Source organism: Neofelis nebulosa, chromosome 7, assembly GCF_028018385.1.
Source record: "Neofelis nebulosa isolate mNeoNeb1 chromosome 7, mNeoNeb1.pri, whole genome shotgun sequence".
Classification (NCBI taxonomy): domain Eukaryota; kingdom Metazoa; phylum Chordata; class Mammalia; order Carnivora; family Felidae; genus Neofelis; species Neofelis nebulosa.
In genome coordinates this window covers 48,836,041-48,855,885 of record NC_080788.1, presented here as the reverse complement: position 1 = coordinate 48,855,885, position 19,845 = coordinate 48,836,041, and the positions used below count along the sequence as shown (strand labels likewise).

Here is a 19,845-nt window from a genome sequence, read left to right as displayed (position 1 = left end):
TGATAGTAGAGCTATAAACATTGGGATGCATGTGCCTCTTCGAAACAGCACACCTGTATCCCTTGGGTAAATACCTAGTAGTGCAGTTGCTGGGTCATAGAGTAGTTGTATTTTTAATTTTTTGAGGAACCTCCATACTGTTTTCCAGAGTGGCTGTACCAGTTTGTGTTCCCACCAGCAGTGCAAAAGAGATCCTCTTTCTCCACATCCTTGCCAACATCTGTTGGTGCCTGTGTTGTTGATGTTAGCCATTCTGACTGGTGTGGGGTGGTGTCTCATTGTGTATTTCCTGATGATGAGTGATGTTTGTATTTCCCTGATGATGAGTGATGTTGAGCATCTTTTCATGTGTCTGTTAGTCATCTGAATGTCTTCTTTGGAAAAGTGTCTATTTATGTCTTTTTCCCATTTCTTCACTGGATTATTTGTTTTTTGGGTGTTGAGCTTGGTAAGTTCTTTACAGATTTTGGATACTAACCCTTTATCCAATATGTCCTTTGCAAATACCTTCTCCCATTCTGTCGGTTGCCTTTTAGTTTTGCTGATTGTTTCCTTTGCTGGTCAGAAGCTTTTTATCTTCATGAGGTCCCAATAATTCATTTTTGCTTTTGTTTGCCTTGCCTCCAGAGACATGTCAAGTAAGAAGTTTCTGCAGCCAAAGTCAAAGAGATTGCTGCCTGCTTTCTCTAGGATTTTGATGGCTTCCTGTCTTACATTTAGGTCTTTCATCCATTTTGAGTTTATTTTTGTTTATGGTGCAAGAAAGTAGTCCAGATGCATTTTTCTGCATGTTGCTGTCCATTTTTCCCAGCATCATTTGCTGAAGAGACTGTCTTTATTCCATTAGATATTCTTCCCTGCTTTGTCAAAGATTAGTTGGCCATACGTTTGTGGGTCCATTTCTGGGTTGTCTATTCTGTTCCATTGATCTGAGTGTGTGTTTTTGTGCAAGTACAATACTCTCTTGATGATTCTGGCCTTTTAATACATCTTGAAGTGTGGGATTGTGATGCCTCCAGCTTTGGTTTTCTTTTTCAGGATTGCTTTGGCTAGTCGGGGTCTTATCTGGTTCCATACAAATTTTAGGATCGTTTGTTCTAGCTTTGTGAAGAATGCTGGTATTAATTTGATAGGGATTGCATTGAATATGTAGATTGCTTTGGGTAGTATCAACATTTTAACAATATTCTTCCAATCCATGAGCATGGAATATTTTTCCATTTTTTTAATGTCTTCTTCAATTTCTTTCATAAGCTTTCTATAGTTTTCAGTGTATAGATTTTTCACATCTTTGGTTAGGTTTGTTCCTAGGTATTTTATGGGTTTTGGTGCAATCGTAAATGGGGTCGATTCCTGGATTTCTCTTTCTGTGGCTTCATTATTGGTGTATAGGAATGCAACTGATTTCTGTGCATTGATCTTACATCCTGCGACTTTGCTGAATTCATGGATCAATTCTAGCAGTTTTTTGGTGAAATCTTTTGGGTTTCTGTATAGAATATCATGTCGTCTGCGAAGAGTGAAAGTTTGACTTCCTCCTTGCTGATTGGGATGCCTTTTATTCCTTTGTGTTTGCTGAGGCAAGGACTTCCCATACTGTGTTGAATAACAGTGGTGAGAGTGGACATTCCTGTTGTGTTCCGGACCTTAGGGGTAAAGCTCTCATTTTCCCCCATTGGGGATGATATTACCAGTGGGTCTTTCATATATGGCTTTTATGATCTTGAGGTATGATCTTCTATCCCTATTTTATGATCTTGAAGTATGATCCTTTATCCCTACTTTCTTGAGGGTTTTTATCAAGAAAGGATACTGTATTTTGTGAGATGCTTTCTCTGCATCTATTAAGAGGAGCATGTGGTTCTTGTCCTTTCTTTTATTGGTGTGATATATCACATTGATTATTTAGCAGATATTGAACCAGCCCTGCATCCCAGGTATAAATCCCAGTTGGTCATGGTGAATAATTCTTTTAATGTATTGTTGAATCTGCTTGGCTAGATCTTGTTGAGGATTTTGCATCCATGTTCATCAGGGAAATTGGTCTGTAGTTCTCCTTTTTAGTGGGATCTTTGTCTAGTTTTGGAATCAAGGTAATGCTGGCTTCATAGAATGAGTTTCGAAGTTTTCCTTCCATTTCTGTTTTTTCGAGCAGCTTCAAAAGAATAGGTGCTAACTTTTCTTTAAATGTTTGGTAGAATTCCCCTGGAAAGCCATCCGGCCCTGGACTCATGTTTTTTTGTTTTGTTTTGTTTTGTTTTTTTGAGAGAGATTTTTGATTACTAATTTGATTTCTTTACTGGTTATGGGTCTGTTAAATTTTCTGTTTCTTCCTGTTTCAGTTTTGGTAGTTTATATGTTTCTAGGAATTTGTCCATTTCTTCCAGATTGCTTAAATTATTGGTGTATAATTACTCATAATACTCTCCTATTGTTTTTATTTCTGCTGTGTTAGTTGTGATTTCTCCTGTTTCATCTTAATTTTGTTTAGTTGGATCCTTTCCTTTTTCTTTTTGATCAAATTGGCTAGGGGTTTATCAACTTTGTTACTTCTTTCAAAGAACCAGCTCCTGGTTTCATTAATCTGTTCTACTTTTGTTGGTTTCAGTAGTATTCATCTCTGCTCTAATCTTTATTATTTCCTGTTTTCTGCTGTTTTGGGGTTTTATTTGCTGTTCTTTTTCCAGCTCTTTAAGGTATAAGGTTAGATTGTGTTTCTGAGACCTTTTTTCCTTCTTAAGAAAGGCCTGGATTGCTATGTACTTCCCTCTTATGACCACTTTTACTGCGTCCCAGAGGTTTTGAGCTGTGGTGTTATCATTTTCATTGGCTTCCATGTACTTGTTAATTTTCTCTTTCATTTCTTGGTTAGCCTATTCATTCTTTAGTAGGATGTTCTTTAGTCTCCAAGTATTTGTTATCTTTCCAAGTTTTTTCTTGTAATTGATTTCAAGTTTCATAGCACTGTGGTCTGAAAATATGCATGGTATGATCTCTATCTCTTTGTACATGTGGAGGGCTGGTTTGTGTCCCAGTATGTGATCTCTTCTGGCGAATGTTCCATGTGCACTCAAGAAGAATGTGTATTTGCTGCTTTAGGGTGAAATGTTCTGAATATATCTGTTAAGTCCATCCGGTTCAGTGTGTCATTCAAAGCCATTGTTTCCTTGTTGATTTTCTGTTTAGATGATCTGTCCATTGTTGTAAGTGGGGTGTTGAAGTCCCCTGCTAGTATGATATTATTATCAATGAGTTTATGTTTGTGATTAATTGATTTATATATTTGGGTATTTCCACACTTGGAGCATAAATCTTTACTATGTTAGATCTTCTTGGTGGATAGACCCCTTAATTATGATATAATGCCCTTCTTAATTTCTTGTTACAGTCTTTATTTTAAAATCTAGATTGTCTGATATAAGTATGGCTACTAGGGCTTTCTTTTGGTGACCATTAGCATGATAGATGGCTCTCCATCTCCTTACTTTCAATCTGAAGGTGGCTTTAGGTCTAAAATGGGTCTCTTGCCAAAGAGACTTTTAAAAACTGAGAATAAACTGAGGGTTGATGGGGGGTGGGAGGGAAGGGAGGATGGATGATGGGTTTTGAGGAGGACACCTTTTGGGATGAGCACTGGGTGTTGTATGGAAACCAATTTGACAATAAATTTCGTATTAAAAAAATAAAAATAAATAAAGATAAAATGGGTCTCTTGTAAACAGCATATAGATGGATCTTGTTTCCTTATCCATTCTGTTACCCTATGTCTTTTGATTGGAGCGTTTAGTCCATTTATATTTAGAGTGAGTACTGAAAGATACTAATTTATTGTCATTATGTTGCCTGTAGAGTTGGTGTTCCTGGTGGTGTTCTCTGGTCCTTTCTAGTCTTTGTTGCTTTGGGTCTTTTTTTTCCCCATCCCATCTTTTCTCCCCTCAGAAAGTCCCTCTTAAATTTTCTTTCAGGGCTGGTTTAATGGTCATGAATTGCTTTAGTGTTTGTTTGGGTAACTTTTAATCTCCCCTTCTATTTTGAATGACAGCCTTGCTGGATAAAGAATTCTTGGCTGCATATTTTTCTGATTCAGCACATTGAATATATCCTGCCACTCCTTTCTGGCCTGCCAAGTTTCTGTGAATTGGTCTGCTGTGAACCTGATCTGTCTTCCCTTGTAGGTTAAGGACTTTTTTCCCTTGCTGCGTTCATGATTCTTTCCTTGTCTGAGTATTTTGTGAATTTGACTATGATATGTCTTGTCAATGGTTGGTTTTTGTTGAATCTAATGAGAGTTCTCTGTGTCCTGGATTTTAATGTCTGTGTCTTTCCCCAGGTTAGGAAAGTTTCCTCTATGATTTGCTCACATAAAACTTCTACCCCTTTTTCTCTCTCTTCATCTTCTGGAGCTCCTATGATTCAAATGTTATTCCTTTTTAATGAGTCCCTGAGTTCTCTAATTCTTATATTGTGCTCTTTTGCCTTAGTTTCCCTCTTTTTTCCTGCTTCATTATTCGCCATAAGTGTGTCCTCTGTATCGTTGATTCACTGCTCTGCTTCATCCATCCTTGCCACTGGGGCATCCATGTGAGAGTGCATCTAAGTTACAACACTTTTAATGTCATCTTGACTAGATTTTACTTTTTTTTATCTCTGCAGAAAGGGATTCTATGCTTTTTTAAACCCCAGGTAGTATTCTTATTATTGTGATTCTGAATTCTAGTTCATACATCTTACTTTTATTAAGTCCCTGGCTGTCATTTCGTCCTGTTTTCTTTTGGGGTGAATCCTTCGTTTTGTCATTTTGCAGGAAGAAAATTAATACAATAAAATAAATAAATAAATAATTAAAAGCAACAGAAAAAAACAAAGGATGCTAGATTCTAAATGTGTTTTGGTCTTGTTGTTGAAAGAGGCTTGATAGAGTAGAGAAAAAAGGGAAAGAAAAGAAAAAAAAACGTTTGAAAATTTTAAAAGATGAATACACTAAAATAGAATAAATTGAAATGGTGAGAGTAAAATAGAACTAAAAAATTCACCAAAAAGTAAAAAATATAGTAGAAAAAATTAAAAATCTTCTTTATAAAAATAATTGTTTTCTCTTCCTATATTCAAGAATAAAAGGAAAAAAATTGATAGATGGACCAGCGAACAGAATGAAATATGATTAAAGTTATGTCCAGTTTACCCTAGAAGTCCAACTGTGAAGCACTTTATAGTCCGTGAACTATGCAGGCAGAGAGACTTGTGGTCCTCTAGAGAACGGTTGGCCCAGTTGGACAGGGCTTGGAGTAAGGACACTATTCTCCACTAGATGGCACTGCCTAATTTACTGGTAGATGGTACTGCTTAATTTACTGGTGTGGATTATTGTGGCACATGTAGCAACAGAGGGGTGAAAATGGTATTACCCAGCTACCCTGTCTCTAGTATCAGAACTCTGTGCTCTTGAGCATTGGCAATCAAGCACCCCTCCTTTGTCTCCAGCTTCTGTTAACTCCCCACTTCTATACTGTGACCAAGCCATCAGCCTGCCAGGCAGCACCTGTCCTAAGTTTTATCTCAGATGGGGCTGTGTTTCTAGACCCCTCACTTCTGAGGGTCTTGCAGCTTTGACCCACTCAGACCCTCTGGGGAATGGCTAGGTGCTGGCCTGCCCTCAGGAACTTTCACATGACTGCTTTGCTGCAGATTCCCAGAGACTACAGCCAGGTGCCTACCTGCCCCAGAAAAAGTTTGCACAATCATGTAGCAGCAGTGTTTCAAGGATTATGGGAAGTTACAACACACATCTGGCACCAGGTTTCACCCTCAACGTCCTTGTTCCAACACCAGCAAACATGGCTGTTCTCCAGAAACCCCTGGGACCTTTGCCTTTGGGGAGGCCACACAGCCTCTATCAAATGTCCTCCCAGCAGGGGAACCGCCACTCTCCATGTGGCCTGAGGACCCCTTGGTCCTCACTGTCTTCTCCTGGGGATTCGCTCTTCCTACTAGAGCTCCACCAGGTATCAAGCTGCAGAGTTTCAGACTCTGTACTCCCCTGTTCATACAGTCTGAAAGGTATCCAAACCCTCTCCTTTCTCCCTTTCTTGTTCAGTCCCTTGCAGGTTTTCTACTCTTTCTCTTTCCCTCCAGCTGCTTTAGGGGGGAGTGCTTTTTCTGTACTCTCCATCTTCTCTCTGCAAGCAAAACCAGCTCCCTACCCTCTCTGGCTTCTCTCTCCCCATTTCATGTCTCTGTGCCACGTACCTGCTGAATTCTGTGGTTCAGGTTGTATTGTTATGTTAATCCTCAAATCAGTTTTCTAGGTGTGCAAGATGGTTTGGTGTTGATCTGGCTGCATTTCAGGGACAAGAGAGGCAAAAAAAACTTCCTTGCTGCTCCTCCATGTTAGCTGGCAACTCTCAAATATCTATCTGTCTCTTCTTTGCTTACATAAGCACTTAAAGCTATAAATTTTCCTCTAAGTGCTGCCTTATCTGCATTCCACAAATTTTGATGTTGTCTTTTTATTTTCATTAAGTTCAATGTATATTCCCATTTCCTTTATAATTTTTCTTGATCATTGGATTATATAGAAGTATATTGTTTAATTTCTAAATAATTGGGCATTTTTCATGTCTTTCTGTTGATTTCTAATTTAATTCTGTGGTGTGAGAACCTACCCTGTATGATTTCATTCTTTTAAAATTTATCTCAACTAGCTTTATGGACCAGTATTTAGCATCTTTTGATGAATACTTCATGTAATTTGAAAAAAATATATAGTATGCTGTGTTGAGTGGAGTGTTCTGCAAGTATTAGGGTGAGTTTGTTGATGGTGTTGTTAAAGTGCTTAATCATTTATTAGGTGCCGATGCTGAAATCTCTGACTAGAGTTGTGGATTTGTCTTTTTCTCCTTTCAGTTATATCAGTTTTGGATTCATGTATTTTCAGTCTCTATTTTGGATGCCTGCAGAATTAGGATTGTAGTGGTTTTGATTAATGCTTCTTTGTAAATACTTTTTTAAAATCTCTGATGATATTTCTTGTTCCAAAGTCGACTTACTTTTTCTGATATTAGTGTAGTAGTTCCAGCTTCATGATGCATAGTGTTTGTGTGATACATCTTTTTACTTGTCATCTGCCTTTTATACTGAGAATGAGTTTGTTATAGCCAGTACAAAATTGGGTTTTGCTTTTTTATCTACTTCGATGGTCTCGTCTCTCATTGGCATGTTCATACCAATTACATTCAGGTTTTGATATTTGGATTTAAATCTATCATCTTGCTTTTCTAACTGTTCTGTTACTTCCTTTCTCTTCTGAATTAAATATTTTTTAGTATTTTGTGGTTTTTCCCCTATTGGCTAAATCTTTGTTTTATATTTTTATGTTAGACTCAACACAAAAAACATCAAAAATGTTTGCATGCATAAATTACATCAAACACAAAAAACATATTTACCATATCACAATCTACCTTCAAATCATGTTATACTATTTCAAATATAAGACGCTCACAACCATATGCTCCATTTCTACCTCCTTTCCTTTATGCTTGTGTTGTTATACATTTACTTTTAAATGTCATAAATCTCACAATATTTCTTTAAATAGTTATAGTTTAAAAAGATTAACGTATGAAAATGCCTTTTATACTTGCCATTTCTGGTATTCTTCATTCTTTAGATCTGTTTTTGTATATGTCTGCTTGAAATAACTACTCTTTCCATTTTTGTGGTATCAGTTTGCTAATTACTGATTCTTTGTTTTTGTTTCTTTGAAAAAAGACTGTTTTCTTTAAATTTTTTTTATTTTGAAAATTATAGATTCCCAGAAAGCTGGAAAAATAATAAGTCCTGTGTACCCTTCACTCAGTTCCCTCATTGATAACATTGAACATAATTACAGTACAATATCAAAACCAGGAAACCAACATTGGTACACGCCACAGGTATTATTCATATTTCATCAATTTTGTATGCACTTGTGTTTGGACCCTTACGTTTTTGAAGGGTATTTTCCTCTAGAGATAGAATTATCAGTTGAAAATTTTTGTCTTCTTTTAGTACTTTAAAGATACCATCCCACTGTCTCCTAGGTTATGTCATTTCTGACAAAAATTTCACAGTAATTCTTTGCTCTGTCTACCTTTTTATTTTTACATCTTTTATCTCTGCTTTTAAGACATTCCCTGGTACTGGTTTTCAGCAATTTGATAATGATGTGTTTTCTTAGTTTTGTGTGGAGAATGTGTTTATTCTGCTTGAAGTTTGTCGAACTTTTTGGATCTGTGGGTTTATAATGTTCCTGAAATTTGGAAAATGTTGGCAATTATTTCTTTCAGTATTTTTTCTTTATCCTCTCTTTCTCTCCCCCGACCTGAGACTTCAGTTATACTTTTGTTACACCACTTGATATTATCACACTGATAATATATCAATGATATTAGGTCACTGATGTTTTTAAGCCTTTTTCCTTTATATTTTTTGTTTGGATAGATTCTGTTGCTATGTCTTCAGTAGTTCACTCTTCTTTTCAATGTCTGATGTGTTCTTATTCTTAACCCAGTGAAAAGTTCATTCGGATATATTATTTATCTGTAGAAGTTCCATTTGATTCTGTTTCATATTTTCACTTTATGTTCTCATTATAATAATGTATATAATTAAAATAGCTGTTTGGAAAGCCTTGTCTGCTGGATCCATCATTTTTCTCAGATATGGATTTGTTTCTCTTGACTATTTTTTCTCCTGGAGATCAATCACATTTTCCTGCTTCTAGAATTGGTTAGTGATTTTATATTGGATGATAGACATTGTGAATGTTATATTATTGAGTGTGTTTAGTGTGCTCTTTGAAGATAGTATTGGGTTTTAACAGATATTTTTCTTTTTTTTTATTTATTTTTTTTTTAATTTTTTTTTCAACGTTTTTTATTTATTTTTGGGACAGAGAGAGACAGAGCATGAACGGGGGAGGGTCAGAGAGAGGGAGACACAGAATCGGAAACAGGCTCCAGGCTCCGAGCTATCAGCCCAGAGCCTGACGCGGGGCTCGAACTCACGGACCGCGAGATCGTGACCTGGCTGAAGTCGGACGCTTAACCGACTGCGCCACCCAGGCGCCCCATCAGATATTTTTCAGTATAGTCCTTTTGAGGCCTGTTTTTAAGTTTGGCTGGGTGTGTCTAGAGTAGCCTCCAAGAATAATTCAACTCTACTACCAAGGCTTCCCTTAAAGATATCTTCCAAAATCTCCACTGAATGCCCTAGATTATCAATATGGACTCTCACTTCTGTCTGTTTAGAGCTCAAATGTCTTCGTTCCTTGTCTGAATGACGTGAATTGTTCTATATACACTTCCTGCTTGTTCTTTGCTGGCCTTGTTGAGTTTCTCTGTATGCAGGTGTGGCCTAATCCTCAGTATGTGGATTCCTGAAGTTCCTTCCTAATGGAGTTCCTCCTTACTTGAACCCTTCTTAGAAATTCTAGCTGCTTCAGTCTCCTCCAACTCCCATCTCTGTCTCCTTACTCAGCTCAACAGACCTTGAGCTCTATTTGTGTTTTCTCCTCCTTGTACCCAAAATGTGGGTGTTGCCTTGAGGCAGAATGCTGGGGTGATTATAGGACTACTTCATTTATTTCCCTTCTGTCAGGAATCACCATCCTACTCTTTTCCATGATCTCTAAATAGTCATTTAACAAGTTTTGATTATTTCTTTTAGTTGCTTATGATGTGTTTTTATGTTAGATCCTTATTGTTTATCATGTGTGGAAGACTTAATCTCTGTTTTATGTTGGTTTTGGTCAAATTAAAGTCAGCAGGTACATCCACAAGTTTCTCTGACCATGGATTGTGTCACACAAACATGCTTATCATTAGTAACTCACTTTTTAAAAAGTCTGCTCTCTTTTTATCTTTTTCCCCAGCTAAAATTGATGTTTGTATCATTTCTTGAAGATACTTTATTCTTTTTTGCTTTTATAGCAAAACTACTCAAAATCATTTTCTTAATTTCTTCAAGTTCTTATTTTGCAAAGAAAGTTTTTTAAATTTTTGCCTAGATGTGTCCTGTAGAGCTGTTATATTAATGGTCCTTTTGTTTAATATTGTGTAGTTTACAAATTGCTATCACGTACATAAGATAGTTGTGTATAGTCAAATACATTTTTATTATACAGATCTGTATCTCCCCCCAGTTCTTTATTCCCTTCCTCCCAGCTTAGTTTTCATGTTCACTACTTAATTATCCATTGTATATTCTTAATTTCCCTGCAAATCTAGTGTGTGGGCAAAACCCAAGCCTAGTTAAACCTAATGTCCTTGCTACTGCATGCTTCCTCAAGTGCAGTGAATTTGGGCTGTCAAAACAAAACAAAACAAAAAAACACCAGCCAAATGGATTGGTCCTATTTTAATTTATTTTACAAATCTCAGGTGTAATGCCATTTTCCTCTCCAACTTTCTGAGAAGTCATTTCCCTCTCCCAAGATGATTATTAAACAGGTGAACTTTTCTCCTCAACTTTTCAGTACTTCTTCTAACTTTCCCATTTTAAGTTCATGACTTTGCCCCCTGTTTTACTAAGAAAATAAAATCAAAAGATAACTCTTTGTCATCCTGTCACTAAATCTGTGAATGTCTCTGCCTCTGTACCCATCTACTCTGCTTCCCCCTAATGTATGACAATAGATTCCTACCTCTTCTGTGTAAATGCCTCTCTTTACCGTGTACTGGATCACATACCCTCTCTCCTACTCAAGGACTTTGCTTTTACAATTATCCTGTCTTTCTCTCTCAAAAATCACATTCATCTATTGGATTACTCATATTATCATAGAAACATGTTATAGAATATGCAATATATTTTTTAAAACCTCCATAGATCTTATATGTACCTCCAGCTCTATAACATTGCTCCCCATTATAGTGAAGCTTGTTAAAATGGTTGTTTATACCCAATGTCTCTATTCCTCATTTGTCATTCTCTCCTGAAACTAGTCTAGTTAGCTTTCCATCTCTGCTCTGCCTCAGAACCATTCTTTACAACATCATCAATAATCCACACTGCCAGTTGTAGTCAGTTATTATTCCTTTCAGTAATTTGTCTCTCAGTAACATTTGCCATGGTTGATTACTCACTCCTTGAAATACTTTTCATTTGACTTCTCTAGCACACTTAATGATTTTCGTCCTTATTTTCTTGATCTTTACATGTTGAAGTGCCTAAGGCTGAGTCCTTGGCTCTCTTCACTATTCTGTCTACATCCAGTTGTTAGATGCTCTCATTCACTTCCATGGCTTTATATACCATCCATATGTTGATCACCACCACATTTCTTTTTCTTGCTCTAACCTCTTCTTTGGTGCCCACTTGATACTTCTGCTTGATATGTTAAACTTCGTACATCTTAAAAGGAGCTCCTGCTTCCCTGCCCTCTGCAAACATGCTTTTCCTCTCCTTCTCAGTAAAAGACATCAAGTTGTTCAGGCCAAAATCCAAAAGTCCTGTTGCTCCTTCTCTCTTCCCATATCTACATCCAACCCATCAACAAGTTCTGTCAATTCTATCTTCAAAATACATAGAATTAACTACTTATCAAAAACTCACTACTTCTATCCAAGCCCCAGGTACTGTTGTTCACTTACTCTATTCCAGTAACCTCCTAGATTGATAGTCCTACCTCAATAGCAATACCACCTTGGTGATCTTTGAATATGCTGAATGGATTCCTACCTCAGGATCTTTGTTTTCATTGTTCCTTCAGTCTATAATTCTTCCCTCCAGATCTTTACAAGAATCATCCCCACATTTGGAAGCCTTCCAAATGTAAATTTCGGGAGTAAATATGACTCTCTTAAGGTAGCCAAATGCCTCATCACCTAATTAGTGACATGCATGAATAGATGAACAAGATTCCCACTGTCCCTACCTACTGGATAGTCCAGTAGGTAGGCACAGTCCTACTGCAGCAAAGGCAGTCCTGAGAGGAATATACATTGCAATCTTGGCCTATCTCAAGAAACAAGAAAAATCCCAAATATAAAATCTAACAGCACACGTAAAGGAAATAGAAGCAGAACAGCAAAGACACCCCAAGCCCAGCAGAAGAGAAATAATAAAGATCAGAGCAGAAATAATATAGGATCTAAAAAAAAAACCTGTAGAACAGATCAATGAAACCAAGAGTTGATTTTTTAAAAAAATAAACAAAATTGATAAACCTCTAGCCAGGCTTCTCAAAAAGAAAAGGGAGAGGACCTAATTAGATAAAATAATGAATGAAAATGGAATTATTACAACCAATCCCTCAGAAATACAACCAATTATCAGGGAATACTATGAAAAATTATATGCCAACAAACTGGACAACCTGGAAGAAATGGAGAAATTCCATTGGAATTCCAACTTCTGTTGGAAGGTCTAGCATCAGCAATCAGACAACAAAAGGAAATCAAAGGCATCAAAATTGGCAAAGATGAAGTCAAGCTTTCACTTTTTGCAGATGACATGATATTATACATGGAAAACCCGATAGACTCTACCAAATGTCTGCTAGAACTGATACATGAATTCAGCAAAGTTGCAGGATACAAAATTAATGTACAGAAATCAGTTGCATTCTTATACACTAATAATGAAGCAACAGAAAGACAAATAAACTGATCCCATTTACAATTGCACCAAGAATCATAAAATACCTAGGAATAAACCTAACTAAAGATTTAAAAGATCTGTATGCTGAAAACTATAGAAAGCTTATGAAGGAAATTGAAGAAGATATAAAGAAATGGAAAAACACTCCATGCTCATGCATGGGAAGAATAAATATTGTTAAAATGTCAATACTACCCAAAGCAATCTACACATTCAATGCAATCCCAATCAAAATGGCACCAGCATTCTTCTGAAAGCTAGAACAAGCAATCCTAAAATTTGTATGGAACCACAAAAGACCCCGAATAGCCAAAGAATATTGAAGAAGAAGACCAAAGTGGGAGGCATCACAATCCCAGACTTTAGCCTCTACTACAAAGCTGTAATCATCAAGACAGCATGGTATTGGCACAAAAACAGACACATAGACCGATAGAATAGAGACTCCAGAATTGGACCCACAAAAGTATGGCCAACTCGTCTTTGACAAAGCAGGAAAGAATATCCAATGGAAAAAGACAGTCTCTGTAACAAATGGTGCTGGGAGAACTGGACAGCAACATGCAGAAGAATGAAACTAGACCACTTTCTTTCACCATTCACAAAAATAAACTGAAAATGGACAAAGGACCTGAATGTGAGACAGGAAACCATCAAAACCCTAGAGGAGAAAGCAGGAAAAAACCTCTCTGACCTCAGCCGCAGCAATTTCTTACTTGATACATCTCCAAAGGCAAGGGAATTAAAAGCAAAAATGAACTATTGGGACCTTATGAAGATAAACAGCTTCTGCACAGCAAAGGAAACCACCAACAAAACTAAAAGGCAACCAACAGAATGGGAAAAGATATTTGCAAATGACTTGTCAGACAAAGGGCTAATATCCAAAATCTATAAAGAGCTCACCAAACTCCACACCCAGAAAACAAATAACCCAGTGAAGAAATGGGCAGAAAACATGAATAGACACTTCTCTAAAGACATCCAGATGGCCAACAGGCACATGAAGAGATGCTCAATGTCACTCCTCATCAGGGAAATACAAATCAAAACCACACTCAGATATCACCTCATGACAGTCAGAGTGGCCAAAATGAAGAAATCAGGAGACTATAGATGCTGGAGAGGATGTGGAGAAACGGGAACCCTCTTGCACTGTTGGTGGGAATGCAAATTGGTGCAGCCACTCTGGAAAGCAGTGTGGAGGTTCCTCAGAAAATTAAAAATAGACCTACCCTATGACCCAGCAATAGCACTGCTAGGAATTTACCCAAGGGATACAGGAGTGCTGATGCATAGGGGCACTTGTACCCCAATGTTTATAGCAGCACTCTCAACATTAGCCAAATTATGGAAAGAGCCTAAATGTCCATCAACTGATGAATGGATAAAGAAATTGTGGTTTATATACACAATGGAATACTACTTGGCAATGAGAAAGAATGAAATAGGGCCTTTTGTAGCAATGTGGATGGAACTGGAGAGTGTTATGCTAAGTGAAATAAGCCATACAGAGAAAGACAGATACCATATGGTTTCACTCTTATGTGGATCCTGAGAAACTTGACAGAAGACCATGGGGGAGGGGAAGGAAAAAAAAAGTTAGGGAGGGAGCCAAATCATAAGAGACTTTTAAAAACTGGGAATAAACTGAGGGTTGATGGGGATGGGAGGGAGGGGAAAGTGGGTGATGGGCATTGAGGAGGGCACCTTTTGGGATGAGCACTGGGTGTTGTATGGAGACCAAGCTGACAATAAATTTCATTAAAAAAAAATAAGTGGGAGGCCCCTGGCGTCCCTGCCCCGCCCCCATGAGGGGGCGGGGCAGGGTCTGCCGGCCTTGCCGGCCAGCGGTGAAATACCACTACTCTTACCGTTTTTTCACTGACCCAATGAGGAGGGGGCAGGATGAGCCCCAAGGGGCTCTCGCTTCTGGCGCCAAGCCTTCTTTATTTTTCTTCATAGCCCTTATCACTACCAGATATTATGTATGAGTATGTTTACATGTATGTGCTTATCATCTGCCTTTTCGTCTAGAAGGTAAGCTTTATGAAGGGAGGAACTTTGGTTAATTATCATGTGCCCATCATTCATATAGAATAGTACCTGGCACATAGTAAGTGCTTGATAAATGTGTTGCATAAGTAATTAGATATACATCTCATCACTTCCAATTTCAGATGTGGAAACTGAGTCTATCACAGTTCATAGGTTTTCTGACTCCACGTTTAATGCTCTTTGTACCTTAGCCACCTGTTTCTAGAACCTTATCTAATCATTTACTTGTTGTCCTCATGTGATTATTTCTCTTCTAAATTACTGTGGCGACTTTTTCCTCTTAAAGCATTTGCTACATTTCATCCTGTGCTGTGGCTACTGATACATACCTCTCTGTATTCTTGCCCTCTTGTAGAGCCTTATGAATGCTTTAAAAGTTATCAGAGGATGGCAAATTATTTCTTGGATCTCATACTCTTTGAGTTTTAAAGTTAGATTTTATTTTCTTTAAGCTATCTAGATTTTTCTTTTAAAGCTGATGTAAAAGTAAGGGCTTGAGATCTTTCATAAAAATTTTCTCTAACATGTAAAATGCTTAACTTTGGTAACAATATAGGTTTACTTTATTATTTTCAGCATATATAAAAAATATTGGTACTTTGTATGCATTTTGTAAAGAGTCCTTGAGTGTGACTGAAAACAGCAATGTTTTCAAGTTTTTGGTAAGGTTTTCCCTTAGTAGATTTACTCATATAGGAATATTTTATTTCGTATTTTAGTATTCTAATGGCTACCGTTTTTCTTTTTCACTTCTCCCAAGCAGGACGTCAATATTGATGCACAAAAAGGGAAACATAATGTGGTGTAGGATGGTTTCCATTTCTCTATGAAGCAGGTTACAAAGTCACCAGGAGGAAAGAGAAGGGCAAAGATTTATCTCATATTCTTACGAGAGGAGGCTGAAATGAGGCAGCTAGAATTGTGGACTTTCTAGCTAATGAGAATCTCTGCCTTTTCCATGTGAACAGTGAGATAAATCAAGCTTGCTCTTACTGTAGCTACCACCCACAAAGCTGTGAAGAAGGCTGGTGATAGCAGATGGTATCCATACACAGTTTGATTTGTTTAGAAACCTACATAAAGAGCAGCATGTGTTTTGTTGTATTTTGTTTTGTTTTGCCCTTAATTACTCAGAGCCAGGGAGATCAGTTTTCAAATAAAACCTAGTGATGCAGCCAGGAGAAAAAAAACTTAATAAAAGAAGAAAACAGACAACTGTAGCTTTAACTGCATCATTTCAATTCCCTGATATTTATTGAGTATCTGTTGTATATAAAGCTCTGTACTAGGCACTATAGGAAATGCAAAGAAGAGTGAGTTAAGTATTACAAAATAAATTTAATTGAATAAACAGGTCATTAAAGTTCTGGGAATACAGAAATTAAGACCATTTCTATCCTTAATGAGTTTATATTATAGTGGGGGAAATGAAGTAAATGGATAGTTTCAGTTCTCCACAGCAGGTACCATGATAAATGTGCGTCACGGTGTTGTAGAAGCTCTAAAGGAAGGGTACCTAATCCAGCCTAGGAGGAGAATGAGGAAGATAATGAGGGAAGGCTTCTTGGAGGAGGTAAAGCCCTCGTGTACACCCTTCACTGAGTTTTAAAGGATAAGCATGTAAAAATGAGGAGTAGGCAGGAGGGATCAGGGCAGAAGCAAGAGCATGAGCAAAGGCTTAGAGGCAAGAAACATCATAGCTGTTTAGAAGAGATCCACATACTGCTGATACATCTGAAGGTAACATTTCTGGCAGGAGATGAAACTGTAGTGCCAGATGATGGTAGAATTTGGAGTTTATCCTACATGTTCATGTTTCTTCATGTGTGGCCTGTAGACTCTGTGCAGCAGCATCTCTTAGAATATTTGCAGAAATGCAAGTCTAAACCTACCCCAAGATGGGGAAAATTAATCCACAAGATCTGTTGTTTTTGCTCAGAGTTGGGATTTTCCCTATAAGGCTAACATAGAATGCTCTGTTTTTAACAAATATTTCTTCTATACTTTGTTAGGTTTACATAAACACAGTGTTTATGGAGAGTTTGTGCCTTACATGGGTGTTTTGGGGAGGTTCCCAAAGGAAGAATTGTAGTTACAAGGAGTTGCTTATAAAATAAATACAGAGAATCTCTATACTACATAAAAAGAAGTAGAAAATTCCAAACAAATAGTAACTTGAAAGTTGAATTCATAACTACATTTTTAAGGATATATTTTCCTACTACTAATTTGGAAGTGAGAATTCCCTGAGACTTCTGTCAGTCAGTCTTCAGCCCTCCGCCCCCAGCTGTATGTGTGTGTGTGTGTGTGTGTGTGTGTGTGTGTGTGTGTGTGTGTGTGTAAAATTTGGGAGAAATGGAAAATGTTATATAATAATAGAGGGAACTTGTGATATATTTATAAATGTCCCATATATTTCTTTTACTGTACAGGAATTAGAAAATAAAAGAAGACTACAAAAACAGGCTGCTACTAATCAAAGTGCTACAGAAGTTCGGTTGAATAGAGCTCTAGAAGAGGCAGAAAAGTATAAATTGGAGTTAAGTAAATCAAGGCAAAATAACAAGGTATGGAAAAATTGAACAGTTTGGGTAGTGGTCACCTTTGGTAACTTCTTTTATGCAAGAGTCAAAAATAATAGTTTTTAAATTATAATTCTTGATGTCATGGCAAACATTTCTCTTCAAAGAAGAAATACTTTCATCATCAATATGTACATCTTCAATAAGTTAGGATTATATTTCTTGGGCTATTGCCATAATTGGATGATAGCACACCTCTTTAGAGGATTCAGTCATTTTCCCATCCAAAAATCTTTATTGTGTGCACATATTATGTGCCAGACATTTTTCTAATCTCTGGGGATAGATGAAAGGAAAATGTCCCTTTTCCACCTCAAGTCTGCTTCCTTCTCTGAGCCTCAGTTTTTCAGTATATTAATGCAATTATGTGGTTCTCAAACTTGAGCGTGTATCAGAATTACCTGGGAGGCTTATTAAAACACACATTGCTGGGCCCCAACCCTAGAGTTTCAGATTTAGTAGGTCTGGGGTGAGGCCTGTTGTAACTACTTTAAGGAAGCAGTTTTAACAAGTTCCCAGGTTGATGCTGATGCCACTGCTTCTGAGACAACATTTTGATAGTCACTATTATAGGGTTGTTGTAAGGATGACTGTTGTATCCTGGTATCTAGCCAGTGATGGTCATAGAATTAGCACTCAGTCCCTGAAATGTCTGTTGAATAAATAAAGGCTCACATATCCATGTTGTGTAAAAACTTTTTGTATACTCTATTTTGTATATCAAAATATTTTGTATACCAAAATCTTAATAATACACTTAATAAGTATTAGAACTAACAGTAACACTATATTAGAACATAGAACTAAACTGAACTTGATGAATCCTCTAACATGTTTAACAGAGGCAAATATGTTACAGTGACTAAAGAGTTTTAAGATATCTTCTGTGAGATAGTTTATGCTGTGTGATCAGACTATGTTCATGTTCAAGAGCCATCAGTGATAGTATGATGACAGGGATTTATTAATAGAAGTTAGTAAGCAAGTTAGGAAGTCATCTTTATAACTTGCCAATAATTAGCATGCTCTTGGAGTATTATTTTCACTTTGGTGCACTCTGAAGGGATTTTGAAGAAAATGGAATAACCATGTATATGCCAGGATTTGCTAATTCTTGGTTGTAGATGTGATGTCTGTTTTAGCACACACATTAGAGAAGCAGAAGGAAAAACTAGTTTCCATGACAGCAATAATCCTAATCAGCCATTTTACAAATTCAAGTAATGAGGATTTGGTATGCGATCTCAGTTTAAAACCATCAACACTGTAAAAACAAATGTGTCCAAGATAAATTTCTGATCCCAAGTCAGCATTATGGGTGATGAGTTTAAAGACAGTTGGGATAACATTTTGTGTAACTATTTGCTATGTAGGCATTTCAAGATCAGAGTTCTTAGACATAACTTATTTCAGATTTCTGAAAAAATATGTGTATGTCTTTAAGTTTTTCATTTTTTAATTACTTTGCTTTATTTCTAACTTCTGTCTTTGAAGGACTCTGGGCATATGCTGTTAGGTTTTTCCTTGTCGTCTAGTCTGTATATAAGTTTTGTGAGGAGGTATATTTTATTTTCCATTTTAATTCTTTGTACTTTGCTTCTCATTCTCATTAGACATATAAATAGGTAGGTAATTAAAATTATTCAGGTCTGTATGTTTAAGAAATAGTAAATTTTCCATAAAATAGAACAAGATTTCCTCAGAGTCATAAGAAAGTTAAAGATTTATTTTAAAAATAATGATATATTTATTCTCCACAGAGGTTAGGAAACAAGTAATCTGGCCTTAGAATAAGAGTAACTTTCAAAATGAGAAGTCAGTCAGCTTAAACCAGATGCTGCATGAGTGGAGGGACCCTGAATGTCTCATCCATTGTTGGGTCTCAGTGCCTGAAACATAATAATTGCCCCTGAAACACACTGCAAGAAGGAATGAGGAAAAACAACTTTGTGATGGTTTAATTGGAATTCTTAAAACAGGGCATTTGATGATTTGCTTGTAATCCATTTAAAACATGTCACCAAGTCCATGTCATTTAGGAACAAATAATATCTAATTCTTCCTTAATTCATTCAGAAATATTTATGAGGGCCTTCTAGGTACCTGCCAGATTTTTACTAGAGGCTAGAGATATAAACATGATAAAAATAAATGTGGTGCTTACAATCACACACTTCATAGTGAAGAAGCTGTGTGTTAGACAGTTCATCAGGCAAAACTAAGGTGCAACTGTGCTTTCAGCAGGTAACCAGGTCAAGGAATGATTTTTTTTTTAATTCTTTTTTTTAATGTTATTTATTTTGAGAGAGAGCACGAGCAGGGGCAGAAAGGGAGGGAGACACAGAACTTGAAGCAGTCTCCAGGCTCTACACTGTCAGCACAGAGCCCGACGCGGGGCTCAAACCCACAAACCACGAGATCATGACCTGAGCTGAAGTCGGACACTTAACTGACTGAGCCAACCCTGCACCTCAAGGAATGCTTTTTTAAAAAGTAATTCTAAGCTAAGTTCTAAATAATATTAATGGGTTAGATGCTAGATTATGGACAAAAGGAATCCTAT

At 37.0% G+C, this 19,845-nt stretch overlaps 1 protein-coding gene across 2 annotated transcripts in view; it reads left to right on the top strand.

Moving 5' to 3' along the window:
* The window catches only part of TEX9 (testis expressed 9), a 69,178-nt gene that overhangs the window by 30,457 nt on the left and 18,876 nt on the right, over positions 1–19,845 (top strand). For both annotated transcript variants that reach the window (XM_058737638.1, XM_058737639.1), the window contains exon 10: positions 17,133–17,267. In XM_058737638.1, coding sequence (XP_058593621.1) covers positions 17,133–17,267 — 135 coding nt within the window. The remainder of the gene's footprint in view (positions 1–17,132; positions 17,268–19,845) is intronic.